The sequence below is a fragment of the Mus caroli genome, unplaced genomic scaffold, assembly GCF_978045245.1.
Source record: "Mus caroli unplaced genomic scaffold, Mus_caroli_1 scaffold_12, whole genome shotgun sequence".
NCBI classification, from domain to species: Eukaryota; Metazoa; Chordata; class Mammalia; order Rodentia; family Muridae; genus Mus; species Mus caroli.
The window spans coordinates 61,790,231-61,807,747 of record NW_028227267.1 but is presented as its reverse complement, the minus strand read 5'-3'; the positions used below and the strand labels follow the sequence as shown (position 1 = coordinate 61,807,747).

General features: G+C 43.8%; 1 protein-coding gene across 2 annotated transcripts in view; it reads left to right on the top strand.

Moving 5' to 3' along the window:
* Elp3 (elongator acetyltransferase complex subunit 3) overlaps positions 1–17,517 on the top strand; it is a 62,546-nt gene that overhangs the window by 785 nt on the left and 44,244 nt on the right. For both annotated transcript variants that reach the window (XM_021181880.2, XM_021181881.2), the window contains exons 2-7: positions 1,607–1,706; positions 5,738–5,876; positions 9,148–9,218; positions 9,929–9,992; positions 11,363–11,431; positions 14,121–14,275. In XM_021181880.2, the coding sequence (XP_021037539.1) occupies positions 1,607–1,706; positions 5,738–5,876; positions 9,148–9,218; positions 9,929–9,992; positions 11,363–11,431; positions 14,121–14,275 (598 nt within the window). The remainder of the gene's footprint in view (positions 1–1,606; positions 1,707–5,737; positions 5,877–9,147; positions 9,219–9,928; positions 9,993–11,362; positions 11,432–14,120; positions 14,276–17,517) is intronic.

The following is a 17,517-nucleotide window of genomic DNA, read 5'->3' as shown; positions in this document are numbered from 1 at the left end:
TGTACTTAGTGTGAGGAGCTGCCTGTGACACCGGAAGCATCAAATGAAAAGTCAGTGCGGTGTTGGTCACCGCTCTTGGCACTAACTGGAACTGCCCTTCTAGACATGTTCTATATTCTTGTCACATGAAACACAACATGCACTAGATTCGTTTGATCTTACTTTACTGTAACATGTTCATTCCTAGGCTGGCAGTCAGCAAGCCCCAGCCAGCCTGTCATAGACCCTTGCCCTCTCCTCCATGGTTCCCACTTTACGGGCATGAATGTGGCCCAGCTTCGAACATGGGGGCAGGGACTCAATCTGAAGTTTTCATGTGTGTAGATCTGGCTTTTGTTTATCATCTACATTGATTGAATCTTTTTTTTTTTTCTACTGTTATGTTTAATGCCTTTGCCTAGTGGCCAGTGTATTGTCTACTTACTGAACCCTGCTCAGGCAACCTGTGGTTAAGTTAGATAGATCTCCTTTCATCAGAATAGCTAGTTCTTATGCCTAGCCTTGTTCCATCTTGTTGTTCCTTGGTTTATACCCTGACCTTTCTTTAATGATGCTAATTCTATTTCCTCCATGAAGTACTTCTTACTGGTTTGCCCAAGTAGTATTCAGATCTTTTATTTTTGTCAGCCCAGCCTCTTACTCTCTAAATGAAGTCTTATGCAGAAGTTTTTAATGTAGAAAGAAGAAAGCAGAGTTGCAGTGGTCTTAATACATATGCATGTGTGTGCACACACACACACACACGCATGCACATACACACACACTCAGATAGATGGAGATGTATGGATATGCAAGTTGGCAGGGTGATATCTCATCTTCTGTGCTCACCCCATACCCCAAGTCCACCTGTTACATAGCCTCTGAGGCACCTTTGTAGAACTGAGAATGCTGGGAAATCACTTAGTCTTTGGCTATCCATAGACTTCTCTCTCATTGTTTGGTATGTATTAGCTTTGCCTCATTAAGTCGGTGGAGTACACAGTGCACAATATGGTGAAAAGACCTGGACCTGAGATCTAACCCTGCCCTTTACAATGACATCTGAACTTGCTTTGATCCAGTTTTACATGTATAAAATAGGACGACAATACCAACTTTATAGTGTCATCGTGAGTTTTAAATGGGTGACTTCCATGGCATTCTTATCCATACTCCTATGATGACTTCTTTCTTTTTCACACCAGCAGGCAGGAGGCATGTTTGCTGCCATCACCCAAGCTAACACAGCGCACCACTGTTGTCAGCTGGTAAAAGATGGGCTCTCCTGACCCTTGACGAAAAGAACTGAGATTTTTCTGGCTTGGATGGGTTGCTTATTCTTGCATGAGTCATTTGTGATTGACAGTAGGATGATGTGGCAATCATGCGAGCATCTCCTGTGTCTGTGGATGAGAGGGGGCTGCCAAGACAGGATCATGCAGGTCAGCAGACAGTAGCTTAGAAATGCAGCTAGATCCTTAGATAGGCCAGGCCAGATAGTACGTACTGTAATCTCAACACTCAAGAGGCTCCTGACTGACACACTTAAAATTTTGTTGCATGTACAAATAAATAAATGTTAAAAAGACTGAATGGTGAGACTCTGTGGTTGAAATATTCTCTGCAGGGGACCTCAGCCCGGCTGAGCTGATGATGCTGACTATAGGAGACGTTATCAAGCAGCTGGTTGAAGCTCACGAGCAGGGGAAAGATGTCGATCTAAATAAGTAAGTGGATCTATAGAAGGGCAGTCTTGCCGTCGTGTCCTTAAGTAAGGGTTGATCTGTCTTGACACAGGGTCTCATTTTGTATCCCAAGCTGGCCTCAAATTCAAGGCATTCTTCTTGCCTAAGCCTCCCAAGCACTGGAATTCCTGGCATGCCCTGCTGTGCCTGGCAGTAGAGCTGTTCTGCGAACTGACCTAAAGCTACCTGTTTTCTGTGTAGTGGTTGAGAATTATAGTTTCCTGCCTTGTCACGTGTTTCACGGTGACACAATTGTGCTGGAGCCTCTGACTCTAATTGTCTCTGGCCTTACTTGGCACTTTCAGTACCCCAGGCACTGTCAGTAGTGCACTGCGGGTCACAGAAACCGAAGGAAAGGTGTCCTAGTTAGAGTGACCACTCTGATGAAACACTAAAGCAACTTGGGCAGGAAAAGGTTTATTTCAATTTATACTTCCAGGTAATAGCAGTCCATCAGAGAGAGAAGTCAGGGCAAGAATTCAAACAGGGAAGGAACCTAGAAGCAGGAGCCGATGCAGAGGCCATGGAAGAGCGTTGCTTGTTTCATATAGCTTGCCTAACCTGCTTTCTGTTAGAACCCAAGATCACCAGCCCAGGGATCGCACCACCCACAGTGGGCTAGGCCCTCCCCCATCAGTCACTAATTAAGAAAATGTCTTAAAGGCTTGCCTACAGCCCGGTTTTGTGGAGGCATTTTCTCTATTGAGGCCCTCCTCTGCTCCAATACTTATAATTGTGTCATATTGACATAAAACTAGCCTGCACAACTGACCCCTTGTCAACTTGAGACACAAACACACCACTTTTCAGTTAGAACCTTTCTTTACTCATCTACCCCCAACATGGTATATTCATCTTAACACCACAGTCTAAACATAAACAACGTGAAAGTCCAGTCATCCTTACAATTCAAACAGATTAATAAGATCTTTAAAAGATCCAGTCTCTTAAAACTCCAAAATCCCTTTTAAAAGTTCAAAGTCTCTCAACTCTGGGCTCCTGTAAAAAACTGAAATTGAGTTACTTTTCTTCACAATCTGAACAAAGCAAATCCAAACTCCTACAGTTAAATAATTGAATGTCCAATGTTTGGGATTCATTCACAATCATCTGGGCTCCTCCAAGGTGCTTGTACCTCTTCTCCAGCTCTGCCCTCTCCAGGACACACAGTCTTCTAGGTTCCTACTGGCCGGACTCCACAGCTGCTGGTGTTTTTTGTGGTCATCCTCTGGTACTGCATCTCCAGTGTTGGCACTAGGCCAGACCTTCAACAGTAGCCTCTCCTGGGCTCTTCATGGTGAAGCTTCAGCTTCTCTGACCCCTTCAATCATGGCATTTCCATTGCTAGTCTGATTGTACCTTCTCCAGTGGCCTCTCTTGACCTCTCACAGTGCCAAGTCTCAGTTGCTGTCCATGATGCCTCCATGGCTTCAATGACTAGGTTTAGCTGCCAGCACAAGGTACAACCTTGACCACCTCAAAAGACACTTGCATGTGCTAACTCTGAGGACATTATCCCCAGAAGATTTCACCTCAGTAATGCTGGCCTCTTCCTAATCACACCTGATTCTCCAGCTGACCAGGCACCACAGATTCGTCACACAAACAGACCCGGTAGGGTCTTTGCTTCCCTCTGAAACGTCACAAGTCAGGCCTCCTCCATCTGCACTGCTTTCAACACTCTTACCTTTTAAGCTCCCACAGAACATCCCATTGGCTCAATGGCTTTTCTTGACCAAAGTTCCAAAGCCCTTCCACAATCTTCCCCAAAACAACATGGACAGATCTGTCACAGCAATACTCCACTCTCCTGGTACCAACTTATCTTTGGTTTTCTGTAGCTATGATGAAACACCATGACCAAAATCAATTTATGGCCGGGCAGTGGTAGCGCATGCCTTTAATCCCAGCACTTGGACGGCAGAGGCATGTAGATTTCTGAGTTCAAGGCTAGCCTGGTCTATAGAGTGAGTTCCAGGACAGCCAGGGCTGCACAGAGAAACCCTGCCTCGAAAAACCAAAAATAAAACAACAACAACAACAAATTTATGGAGGAAAGGGTTCACTTTGTCTTACAACTCTCAGGTTACCGTCACTCTGGTCACTGCAGGAAGTGAGGGCAGAAGCTTAAAGCATGAAGCTGGAGGCAGGAGCTGATGTAGATGCCTGGGAGGGGTGTGGCTTACTAGCTTGCTCCCCATGGCTTGCTCAGCCTGCTTTCTTGTAGAACCCAGGGCCATAGGTGTGACCCAGCTCACAATGAGCTGGGCCTTCCACATCAATTACTAATTAAGGAAATGCCCTATAGGCTTGCCTACAGCCCCCAGCATATGGAGGCATTTTCTCAGCTGCGGTTCCCTCCTCCTAGAGGACTCTAGCTTGTGTCAAATTGACATAAAACTAGTCAGCACAAGGGGCTGACAAGGTGAACTAGTAGGTAAAAGTGTGGTGAATGGAGAAAATCAACTCCCAAAGCTGTCCTCTGACCTCTATTCTACACTGCTGCTGTGGCACGCGCCCACATATTTAACAAGAAACAGTATGGGGTAGATACTGGTGTTACCCTCTCCTAAAACATGGGTGGTTTGAGAAGTAGAGAGGCTAAGTAAGTCATGGGGGTGGGGGCTAGCCATTGGCACAGTGGGGGTTCTATCCCCTTGGAAGAACCTCTGTGCCAGGAGCACTCTCTGGTGCCCTTAATCTAATCACAGCCATCTCTACTGCAGGACCTCTTTTATACCCTAGTCTTTGTTACCGCCTGAATGAGTGGTCATTCATCTCTGCTTATTTCTTAACTGCATTTGCTCTTTATATATACTCTCTCTCTCTCTCTCTCTCTCTCTCTCTCTCACACACACACACACACACACAGAGAGAGAGAGAGAGAGAGAGAGAGAGAGAGAGAGAGAGCAAGAGCGTGCAGTCTCCACATTCGTGGCCTCTTGTAGACCAAGTTCTGTTTCTGAAGATGCCCGTACCCAACCTTCCCTTGAATACTGTGCTTAGAAAGCATGTGTAAAGGAATGAGTGGTCTTTTTGGCTATGAAAGTATTGTACAGCTTTTTCTACAGAGTCTTACAGTGTCATCACTGTGACTACACTGTCTGTCTGAGAAGCTCTTCTGGGTCTGCCTTCCCTAACTATTTTCCTAGCTCATGTTCACAAAAGTCCTTTCTGCATTCTGGAAGCAACCGTTGTATGTGGTGTGTGTTTGGGGAGAGGAGATGTCATAGCTATGGTGCATCGAATGAAAGGACTGTTGTCACCTGACATACCACATATGTTGGTAGTAGCCTGTGTGTGCTGGCTATTTCATTAGCAGTTGTTGAGAACAAAGTGAGCACCTCACAGATACTTCTGGGTGGGTTAATTTTTAGACAGTGTGGCCAGTGGGATTGGGCTAGTGGGCAGAGAGAAAGAGAAAGCTGTTCAAATCAGAGAAAATTAAAGGAATAATCTGGGCATGGTGGTGCATACCTGTAATCTCAGCATTCAGGAGTGGAGATAGAAGGATTTTGAGTCCAAAGCTAATCTGTGTACAGCAAGATAAAAATGGGAGTGGGGTTTAGGAATTAAAGTCATTATTCAAGTGAAAGGTACTATTGAGGTTACAGATAGTGTTAAAGTCAGGAGGCCACATGAAGTTTTGTTAAGGTAGATTCTACGATTTGTATTCTGGTTTTTGATGTTGCTTTTGTATAGAATTTTCTATAGGAAAGTAGTTTTTGATCAGGGTTATTCCTTCCCAGGAGACAGGTGGCAATGTCTAGTCAGCCTTCTGCACACAGTCCCAAATGTCAGTAATGAGGCTGAGAAGGGGTAGGGGCGGAGTCGTTCTCTAGGATGGAAGCTTGGTGCAGTTTGGAATGAGACCTCCACTGTGCCGTCGTCCTGGGCCCCACAGTTCTGGTTTACTTCCATTTCCTAGTATTCACAGATTGTTAGGCCACTCTTGCCACCTGGTGAAGGGATAGAGGAGTGGGAGACATTAATACTTAATGCTTTGCTTTTAGGATGAAAACCAAGACAGCTGCCAAGTATGGCCTTTCGTCCCAGCCCCGCCTGGTGGATATCATCGCTGCAGTCCCTCCTCACTATCGGAAGATCTTGATTCCTAAACTGAAGGCGAAGCCCGTCAGGACTGCCAGTGGGGTGAGTGATTGAATTGATGAGATATTGATACATGGAGTGAGGCAGCAGTGGAGGACTCAGGCTCCTAAAGTCGTCATGCTGTGTGTTTGAATGAAGGAGGTGTGCACAAAGCTGAAAGGTGCACCAGCTAGGATGCTTAAAGGAGTACATGGTTTTGTAGTGTCTTTAAAGATCGAGGCTTGGTTACTTACAGTGTGACAAATGCTGTTGACCCTCTTAACTGGTAGCTTCCAGTTGGTACTTCTGAAAGACATCCAACGATTCAGGGTAGTTTTATTTGTGATGATGGTGGAGCAAATCTCCCAATAGGGAGCACTGTGAGTGCCCAGAGAATAGGGCTCCTCAGCAAAAGGAAAAAATAAAGTCCCATCAGAAAGCTTGGCACTTTCCTGACCCGTGAGTAGGCTCATATGATCAGGGAGGATCAGGCTCAGAGGTTGCTGGGAGCAAGAAAGGAATAGGAAAGAGGGCACGGGGTGGGGGGGGGGGGTGCACAAAGGGCATGGCCTGTGCAGACAGAAAGTGCAACAGACTGTCAACAGTTCACTTGGCTTGCCAGGGACTGGACTCAGTTGGCCCCTCAACCTTAGGGAGAATCAGGGTCCCGGTACTCAGAGTCAGCGGGGTGATAAACAGACACGAACACCAGAGAGAATGTTGAATCTGAGTGTGATTTCTCAAAGTGAGCATCAGACTTATATTACAGACAAAAATCAAGGAAGTTAAGTGACACATTAAGGTCATCCAAGGTACATTGAGGTTACCCGATGCAAAAAGACTCTTTACCCAAAACTGAGAAATGCGGTACATAAAAGCTGACAGGAACCAGACAGTGTTTACAACTGGGATAAAAAGCAGCCCCACCTAAGGTCAGCTTATTCTTGGAAGCCAGGGACAAGGGCTTTATGTCCTTGCCATAGTTCCAATTCTAGTCTTTGTATAATCCACCTTCTCCCTAGGACATTTTAAATTCCTGTGTATGGGAGTGACTCAGCTGTTATTCTAAGTATTTACTCTAGTTCCTTCTTAGACCACAACCTTCCTTCTTCCTAGGCCATTGTAAATTCCTGCACATGGGAGTGACTGTTATTCTAAGTTTATTTTGTAGAACTAGCCCTGAGATTTCTAGTTCATTTCCAGTAAATTGTAATGCCTGATTTCTCTCACTATCTCTGTCAACACTGGAGACTTTTTGTCTGAATGAGTAGCATTCTTAACAAAATTCAAAGCCCAAGGTTGGCTCAATGATTTCCTAGGATATTGGAACACTGGTGGAAGCTAATCTAACTTAGCTATATGTCAAAATCAATCCTTAGAGGCACTTACAATAAAACTATATTGAAGGAAAGCACACAGATCCGTCCACTGACTGATGTAGGGACAAGTTTGGAGCATTCGTGCTACAGGATGCCAAGACTCCAGGAGACTAAGTTTCTGTGAAACTTTTTGCCTCAGGACTGCTTCCAAGCTTTTGGGCTTGACAGGAAGACTTCACTGGAGTGGGTGTGGTGTTGGCTAATGATTTTTTTTTTTTTTTTTTGAGATAGACTCATTGTATAGGCCACACTGCCTTGAACTCACACTGTCTCAGCTTCCTGCATGCTGCGTTCATTTGAGAAAACTAGGGCTTAGCTTATAAACAACCACATGCAATTGACAGAGAAACCAAATAGCAGGAAACTATTTCAGGTACCTGCAGAGTGATGATATGAGCAGAGTAGATTTTCCGAAAGTTATTCTAGATACAGCATGCTCGGTAGTTTAGAAACATAGAGGCCATGCTGTACACTCTGTTCTGAACTCTGAAGCATTAGGGGGCTGAAGTGGGGTTGAGGCTCTGAGAACCAAAGGCCAGGGGAATTGGGCCAGGATCTGATGGAAAAGGAGTTCCAGAGTTGAAGTCTGTATTCCTGATGTGACAGCATGTTTGCTCTGCTGTCTGGATCAGGATGTGGTATTTCTAGGGCTTGGTTGGCTATGTCAGTGGCCTGATCCCCTGGATTCTGATACTTGTGGACAGCTGAACTTCACGATCTTTACACACAATGTGCGCTAAGTCTGATACACATACATTACTAACAGGTACTTACACCACATAAAAACTTAAAAAAAAATAGGAATCTAACATGTGCACCTGCTGTCAGCTAGTCATAGCCTGCCTGCTGCAGTAATATCTCAGTTCAGAATCACTGCTTGTCTGGTTGCCACAGCGCCTCAGATCACACCTGCCCTGGTTTTCCTTGATTTCTTTACCTTCACACTGAAGAGTGCCCATTGTTTTTCAGTTTGGTTTAACAAATGCGTCTGTATAACTAGAGCCTGGTCATTGTCTCCTTGGTACTCTACACACGTGTGTACTTACATAAACACATTCCCATCTGTTTTGAGGTGTCTCCATCTATCTGTCGGCAACTATTTGGAAAACAGTAGCTCAGTTTCTTCAGCCCTGGTTTCATCTGGCTTTCTCAGTCTACATGTCCTTTGTCTACAACTTCCTCTCTGTCCATAGGAATCCAGCTTATGTTAATCTTAATGTGACTTAGTGTGAATCTGTGTGGTCACCTACCTCCCATGTCAGTAGCTTATAGCTTTGATCTCTCTGCTGCCAGCCCTTTTCTCAGGCAGGCACATTCCCCACCCAGCCTGGACTCTGCAGGACTCTGAGATTTTGCACATAAATTCTAAATCAGTCTGGTTTCCGACTTCCTCTTCCCGTTTTGGATGTTGAAATCTAGGGTGTCTGTACAATTTGAATAATAATGATTAGGTTTACATATAATATCATATAAAGTGATCTTTGTGGGCTATTTTAGCAAAATATTTGGAGAATAAGAATTACGATGACCTTAAAAGCTAATTCCCAGGGCTGGGCTTGTAGCTTAGCGGTAGAGTGCTCAAGCCCCTGGGTGCAAGGTCTAGGATCACAAATTAGTAGTAATGGTACCTTATTTCATATTTACTATAAAACTAAGTACAAAACTGACATGCAATTCATAGAAACAGTTTAAGTATTAGCAATAAAAAAGAACATGACTTCATGATACAGCATCATCGGTGTCTTGCGGGAGACCCTCAGTTTCTTCTCAGATCGCATCAGCCTGCCCCTTCTGTACCTTGAAGACCTTTATGCGCCTTTATGTGTCCTTCAGTACCCTTATGTCCTTATGTACCACTCCAATTGCATTCCTCTCCTTCACTCTTAGGGTAACCACTCTGTAAAATTTTTGTTAATTTTTCAATGATAGCTTTTTAATTAGTCTTTCTTTTATAGATTGCTGTTGTGGCTGTGATGTGCAAACCCCACAGATGTCCACACATCAGTTTTACAGGGAATATATGTATGTAAGTATGGTTCTGATAAGTCAGTGTATGTGTGTTTCAGTTAAACTAGTAAGTGAATTCCCTAATGCCTTGGTCAGTACAGGCTAATGATAGGTAAAACTCTGACTGAAAGATCCAAAGCTCAGCCTCTTAAGTCAGCAGCTTTGATAAGGTGTTTCAGCTTGTCGAAACTGATCAGATAGTGCAGTGCTGAGACACACTCATAGGTTATGAACGTGAGACAGTGGACACCTGATACCTCAGGAAAATAATGTGGAAACATGAGCTCTGTGGGTGCCAGCATTAAATTCAAACGGGTTTGGACCAGAGAGATAGCCACCATTTTACAGTTCTTCCTATAAATAGCTGTCGGGGTTCTGTAACTGAGGAACTGGGAAGAGTTCATGGAAGCACATGTGTGATGGGGGCAGGAGAATTAAATGGGAGGGAAACTTCCTGGGTAAAGCAAAGTCCTGGGGAAGCATGGCGTCACCCAGGCTGGGCGGCTGGACTCCCGTGTCAGGCCTATAGGAGCTGTGACTGCAGTGTTGTGACATGAGTGTTGGTTGGCACGTTCTGCACTGAGCTGTCTTGTTTGCTTGTTGGTGAACAATGCTGGGAGGTCGACTGCAGTTTGATTTGATGGTGGGCGAGGCTGCCTTGACGGGCGGCAGGATGTCCTGTTGAACTGAGTTTTCAATCTGCCCTTCCTGTTCTGTCCTTGTGTCCAGATACTGCCCTGGAGGACCTGACTCCGATTTTGAGTATTCAACCCAGTCTTACACGGGCTATGAGGTAAAGCCTTGACTTGGTCCTGACAGAGGGTGGCGTGACAAGTACCAGCATTCTTCTAAGTTTGCCTTTTTTCATGACTAGAGCTTTTTGCCAAATATCTGCACTGTGTCTTTGAGTGCTGTATATGTGCCAAGTCACTGGAGAAATGCTGACTTGAGCATTTCTTAACCATTATTTCCAACCTCTGTCCCAAATGTTTGTCACTCCAAGCCTTTCAGCAGGATTTGGAAGGTAGATACTATGATTCTGTCTGTATTTTGGTGAAGAATTTGAGGCATAGAGCCTTAGACAGCTGACAGGGAGGTAACATTAGTGAGCAGCCACTCTGACCTTTGTATCCCATGGTTCAGATTTTTTACTCTTGTTTTTTGTTTTTACATATTAAATAATGTGATAAAATACTGCTTTGCTTTTCTCTCTCTCTCTCTCTCTCTCTCTCTCTCTCTCTCTCTCTCTCTCTCTCTCACACACACACACACACACACACACACACACACGTATTTTTTCCCCATACATGTCTCATTGTAACTCAGATTGGCTTCAATCCTTTGATAGTCTTCCTGTCTCACCTGGAAAGCACAAAGACTACAGGTGTTTAGGTCTGACCACTGGGAGTTGGATCGTCTGTCAGAGAGCTCCTCACTGAAGAAAACTGATTCTCCCTGTCTCAGCACCACTAATTGCCTGTAACTCATGAGCGTGGTTCGGGGCCTTAGGAAATACTGTCCATGTTGCATGTCAGCTGGTATTGTCATTGTGCAGATCTCGCTGTCATGTTGAGAAGACACTGCCTAGTCCTCTGACCCCTTTCCCTGAGCCTTAGGTGTAGTGGCTGTGCTGTAGCTGTATCAGTTAGGCATTCTACTGTCACTTAATCTCTGTGTTCTGACCAGCTGCAGATCACCATAACAGTCTCCACCTGCTGGAAAAAGACAAAGAACCTTTGATGCTAGGGAACTGCGCTGTCATCACTGTAGAGTACCCACTGTATGACAGTGACATCAAGACCACTCACTGAGCCCTTAGAAAACATGTATAGTTAAGGGCCTCGTGCAAAGAGCATTCTGCTGTGGGATGCTTGTGTATGTGTGCCCATCTCTGTGTATGCACTACACTTTGGGTGTCATCGCATTTCCACAGAAAGTGAGTGTGATGCCTTGCTGTTGAGGTATGCTCAACAGTGTGGGATGGGACTAGCTAGATGCTCGGCACCTTGCTAAGACAGACTAGAAACTGGGACAGGAGAGGTGGCTTTAGTCTTCAAAACCATAGAATATTTCCTTTAACACAGCCCTTCACTACTTTGCACTCTTTTTTTTTTTTTAATTTTATATTAATGCTACATAATTTTTTTCTCCTTGTTTACTTAGCCAACTTCCATGAGAGCTATCCGTGCTAGATATGACCCTTATCTGCAGACAAGACACCGGATAGAGCAGGTAAAGAGGCTGTTTAGATTGTTTTTGGTTTTTTTGTTTTTTTTTTTTGTTTTTTGTTTTTTTCACTTCAGAGATGTTGCAGTTGCTTGATTTGGAGTCATTGTGAAGTATGATGAAAAGAGCAAAGTTTATGCTCATCTGAAGGAGAGACTGTGTGCTGTGTGTGGTCAGACTTAAACTGCTTAGAGACTGTTGTGTCCTTTCACTTTGATGGAGGTCACTTCTGGAAGTGTGTAAAAGTTCTTTAACAGTCGGCAAAGGATTGAGCTTCCAGAGCCAGATCAAGAAGTGTTGTGGCAGTGTGCTCAGGGAGAGCAGGGGATTTACAGCAGTATGAGCAGCTGATTGGAGATGGTGGACTTGTTCTGTGTCATGACTGTGGTGGTGCATAACTCCATCAAAACTCCCTAGTTGTGCCTTAAAGGGGGTGGGTTTTATATATTAACATAGCTGGTTAAAAACAGGTGACCTTGAACTTCTCAAGAAGTCTAAACTTAACTTTGCAAGCACTAAAATGTAAGCATTGGAAGTTGCAATAATCAACATGGTAAGACAAATAGAAAGGAGTGTGCAGTACCTAAGTTGCTTCTGGGTTTGTGTGGCGGTTCATTATTGAACACCACCCAGATCTAATGATGCAAGCACAAGTGAGGGCAAGAGTCAGCAGTCAGAGGACCCCACACGGGGAGCCCACATACCTTAGGAAAACATGTTCTGGGATGGTTTGAATATGCTTGGGCCAGGAAGTGGCACTATTAGGAGGGGTGGCCTTGTTGGAGTAGGTGTGTCACTATGGGTGTGGGCTTTAAGACCCTAGTTGTAGCTGCCTGGTAGTCTTCCACTAGCAGCCTTCAGATGAAGATGTAGAACTCTCAGCTCTGCTGCACCATGCCTGCCTAGTTGCTGCCATGCTCCCACCTTGATGTTAATGGACTGAACCTCTGAATCTGTAAGCCAGACCAATTAAATGTTGTCCTTATAAGACTTGCCTTGGTCAGGTCTCTCACAGCAATATTCCAGTCCCTGGTACCAAGCATATACAAACCATTGCATATTCTAAACTGATTTTGACTTCAATTTTGTTTTTCAGGCATAGTATTCTACTCATTTAAGATGTGTATTAGACTTCTCTAGAGAAATAGAACTTATAGAATGAGTGTATGTGTGTGTGTGTATGTATATATGTATCACACACACACACACACACACATACACACACACACACACATACACTGCCCATGAATGGAAGGTCCAAGGATCCAGGAGTTGTTCAGTCCATGTGGCTGGATGGCTCAGCTGGTCTTGAGTATACGCTGGAATCCTAAAGAAGTAGGCTCTAATGTCAGTGAAGGAATAGACTTACCAATGAAGGGGGAGGGGCAAGCAGATGAAGCTAGAGACTGCTTCCTTCTTGTATGTCCTTAATATAGGCATCCAGTAAAGGTCATGGCCCAGAGTAAAGATCCAGATTAGAAGTGAATCTTCTACTTCAATGATTTAATTAAAAAAAAAAAATCTGTCTTCCAGGACTATACAGAGAAACCCTGTTTCACAAAAACAAAATAAAACAAAAATCTCTCACAGGTGTGCCCAGCCATTTGGATTTTAATTTCAGTTGTCATCAGGCTGACAACCAAGAATAGCCATCACAAGATGAAAAACTGTTTAAACAAAGTGTGAAATATTTTGTTTACTAAAAAATTTTAAAGATCCTAGGTTTAGATATTAGGATAGTCACATATAATAACAGTTCTTTTCTAGGTAAGTTCAGTCGAGTCGTCTGGAGGACTTAGTAATAAAGTGACACAGGGTCTCCACCTCTGCAGGTGGAGAGCACTTTTTATAGATGCTGCCAGCATGATTCTGATGTTCCCCCTGGTATGCAACCATGGATAGAGACATAATCCTCTACATACACATGCTCACTCAGACACACAGTGGTAGCACTTGCTATTTGCTACTTATAGAAACAACTGTTTTTAAAGGTCTATGTGGATATTCATTACATAGTATATTCTAGTTCATATTTGATCCTATAGCTTCCTCACACAATACAGCAAGACATTTTAAAACATAGATCCTGGCTTATTATAGTTGACACAGTGCCATTCTGCCCTGTGGTAGAAAAGATGGGGTATTCCATTTTGAGATAGTCAGTTACATACTTTGGTCTTCTAGAAGGAGTTTGAAGGCCTGTGTCCACAATCAGCTTTAAATTGCATCTTGAAGGCTCAGTCTAATCTAGTATTTATCTTTCTTCCTGTACATGAAGTCCAGATAATGTTTCAGTCTCAATTGTGTCTTTTTACCATGAAGTCTGGCATAAGACATATGTGTAATCAATATTTGCAGCATTTGATACTATATTACGTAGATTTTTTTAAATTTATTATATTCTGTGTTACCTGTTATATATGTCTTAAATTCCTGTTGTTAAATTGCTACCTAACTGTTGGCATTAAAGTCTGGTGTCTGGTTTAGTTTTACTTCTCAGTCTCCCATCTAATTTGAGCAGGAATTGTTTTTCTTTCAGACATTTCTTTTTTAAACACAGGTCTTGCTAACCTTGGAGTTAGCAAGGTGTGTTTTGCTGCTTTTCATTTATAAACTGTGCTCGAGAGACTGAAATGAAATCGGAAGTCCTGCAGCCCTGGAGCAACACTCTGATGGATGTGTGTGCTTCTTCCAGCTAAAGCAGCTTGGTCACAGTGTGGATAAGGTGGAGTTCATCGTGATGGGTGGAACGTTCATGGCCCTTCCTGAAGAGTACAGAGATTACTTCATCCGCAGTTTACACGATGCTTTATCAGGCCATACTTCAAACAATATTCACGAGGCAATCAAGTAAGAAGCCCTATTTCTCACTCTGTGAAACCATTGCCTATTTGTTCACCCTCCTAGCAGCCGCCTACGGGGATTTGATCTGTTCTGTGTATGTATTCTGAATTCCTCATACTCTTTTTTTTTTTTTTTTTTTTTTTGCAGGAAGGAATTATTTTCATTGAGCTAATCCTTTAAAAAGAAACAAGTATGTTTCATTGGCATAGTCATGTTTTCATAGATTGACTTGTTCATAGATCTTTTCAGACACAGGCTGATTAAGCTGTCCATACTCAAACTAGTTTAGATTGGCCTGGTTGAATTTCAGTCTACCCACAAAGAGGACAGGCTATCCATTCATCCTTCCTGTCTTCCTTCCTTCTTTCTTTTTAAAAATTATTTAGTGTAGGAGAGAGACAGAAAGGGAGAGAGGACAGCACATGCGTGTGCACTTGTGGGGATGAGAGGACACATTTTATGAAGCACTCGTCTCCTTCCATTGTGGGTTACAGGGATTGAACTCAGCCCAGGACTGGGTGATCTTTGTCGGAAGCATCTCACTGCTGTAAGAAACAATGGGACAAATGACCATTGCTTAAGCACTAAGTTATTTGTAATCGATCCTTAACTATCAAGTACTTGCTGTTCAAGAATGATCGCTGTCTTAGTCTGTTTGCACTGCAAGAACAGAATACTCGAGCCTGGGTAATTTGAAATGAGCAGCTGTCCCATGTTATGTTTCTGGAGGTTGGGAAGTGCAGTATCATGGGCACAGTGTTTGGCAAGAGCCTCCTGTCATCCCCTCATGGGGTACGATCAGAGGTCATGAAGCACCAGGGAGCCTCACTTTCATAGAATGTTGTTCCATTCCCAAGGGCAGAGACCTCAGCCTGCCCACCTCTCATAATTACTACTCAGCACTGTCACAGTGTCAGTTTTAATGTGGAGCTTGAAGGAGCAGACAGCCACACCATAACATGATTTTATACTCTTTCTGATTAATAAAGAAGATAACTGTGAGCTTTGTTAGCTAGTATGTCATACTTTTTATCAGGAGAGTGCTAAGATAAATGTCAGTAGTTACAGAAAGTTTTAAAATACACTTGCTTTCAAAAATTTGGGGGTACCTGGGCAGCTACTCACGCACATTTTAAATTATTATTTACAGTCCCACTAGATCCTATCTGCTTAGTTACTGTTCTATTGCAGTGAAGAACATGAAGAACACCATGAGCAAGGCAACTCTTACAAAAGAAAGTATTTAACTGGGGGCTGGCTTAGTAAGTTATCAACATGGCAGAGAGCATAACGGCATGTAGGAATGCTGTAGGAGAAGTATCAGAGACCTACATCCTGATCACAAGCACAGAGAGCCTGGCCCTGGTGTGGGCTTTTGAAACCTCAAAGCCCACCCTAGTAACACCCTTCCTCCAATAAGGCCACACCTCCTAACTCCTTCTAATCCTTTAAAGGAGTTCCACTCCCTGTTGACTAAGCATTCAGATATGTAAGCCCATGGGGGCTGTTCTTATTCATACCACCATGCCATCTATGCAGTTACAGGTCCTGGGCATAACATATTGAGCAAGGTAGAACTGTCTGTGTCTTTGTGGCACTGTCCTTTTGTAGTTTAGTGTCTTACACAGTAAAAGCTATGATTTGAAGGGACTGCTGTGACAGAGACCTGCTGTAGGAAGAGGAGTCTGAGACTTGTGCAGAGGGCAGAGTGAGGGCACAAGAGGGGAAACAGCTCATGGCTTTCCACGGTCCACTGGATTATACTCCAGTGACCAAAGGTATGTCCTCAGGTGACGTTGAAAGGCTGAACATGGGCCAGATGGTGTATTCTATCAAGGAGCTGAATTCATGTGAAATGCAGAAGGAAATTGTTTCAAGCCAAGGGGGTGGTGATAGAATCTCATTAACAGGAGAGATCATTTGACTGCCTTCTGACTAACAGGTTGGAGTCTTACAAGAGGGAATGAGAAGCCCGTGAGCATCTTCATCACTGGCTCAGACAAGGGTGCTGGCAGAGGTGATGGAGAACAGGCTGGTTAGGGGAAAGCCAAGCATAACACCTGAGGAGTTGGGTGGGAATGTCGTATGCTAAGACAGAAAAGCCATAGGGTTTTTCAGCTTTAAGGGAGGAAATTTGGGTTTGTTATATTTTTAGTGTCCATGATGTGTGTAGAGATGACTGGTAGGTTCCAAAACCAGAAGTCTTGGCTACAGGTACACAATGGCGATTTTCAATCATAGGCAATATTCACAGCTCCATGGAGGGATGATGTTATCTAGTAAGAGAATTTTTGCATCTCCAAAGTATGCTAAGACAAAAAGCAAAAGTTCAGAATTATACCATAGGTTCCATATGTATGTGTCCATCCATATCTGTCTGTGTGTTGTGGTCATCATGGGCCAAGGTTAGCACTGAGGAAGAAGAGTTGGGAGTAAAAAAGGCCTGCATTTGCTGTGTGTACAATGTCCATTGTGTTTCACTCCATACAATAAGCCTTTGAGTGAACTGGTCAGATCACCTGTTTTACATGTAAGGCGTCCAAGGCCCTGAGGGCCAAAGCAACGTGCCCAGACTTAGCACAGGTACTTGATGGCAGAGTAGGAATAGAAGCCCCAAGCCACGTTCAGAGCCTGAACTTTGCTGTAATGCTAGAAATTGCTAGGTGTAAAAGTGTGTGAAAAGTGTGTTTGTGTGTATACAAGGATGTGGGCACGCGAGAGTGCGCACATCTACAGCTATGAACCATCAGAATGTTGAAAGGCATCTATCTAGTCTCTTTCTGACACCCTTAGCACTCAGACTTCGGCTTCTCTTTTGTGAAAGAGGAGGAGAATGTCCTGCATCTGATTACAGGTAGGTAAAATAGTGCCTCTGAGTCCTTTGTGTGGTGATAAGTAGGTCAGGTGTGGACTGAGGCTCAGGGCAGCTTTGTTACCTATAGCTAAAGCCTGAATAAACACTAGAATGGTCTTGAGTGGTCAGTTTATATCATCAAAGGTGACCAGGAGTGACCTTGGTAGGGTTACCTCCTGCAATCGAGGTCATGCCTCTCTGTGTGTCTCTTCCCCGGTTGCTTTCCTTTGGGTCTGTGTATTGAAGACATTTCATAGATTGAAATAAATGTCAAGAGTAGCTTGAGGAGCAGCATAAAGGATTTATCCTCTGGAATGGCGTGTGGTGAGCAAGTAGTTTTGTTTGACTGAGAAATGACAGGTAAATTTTCTGTTCCCGAGTCTAGACTTAAGGG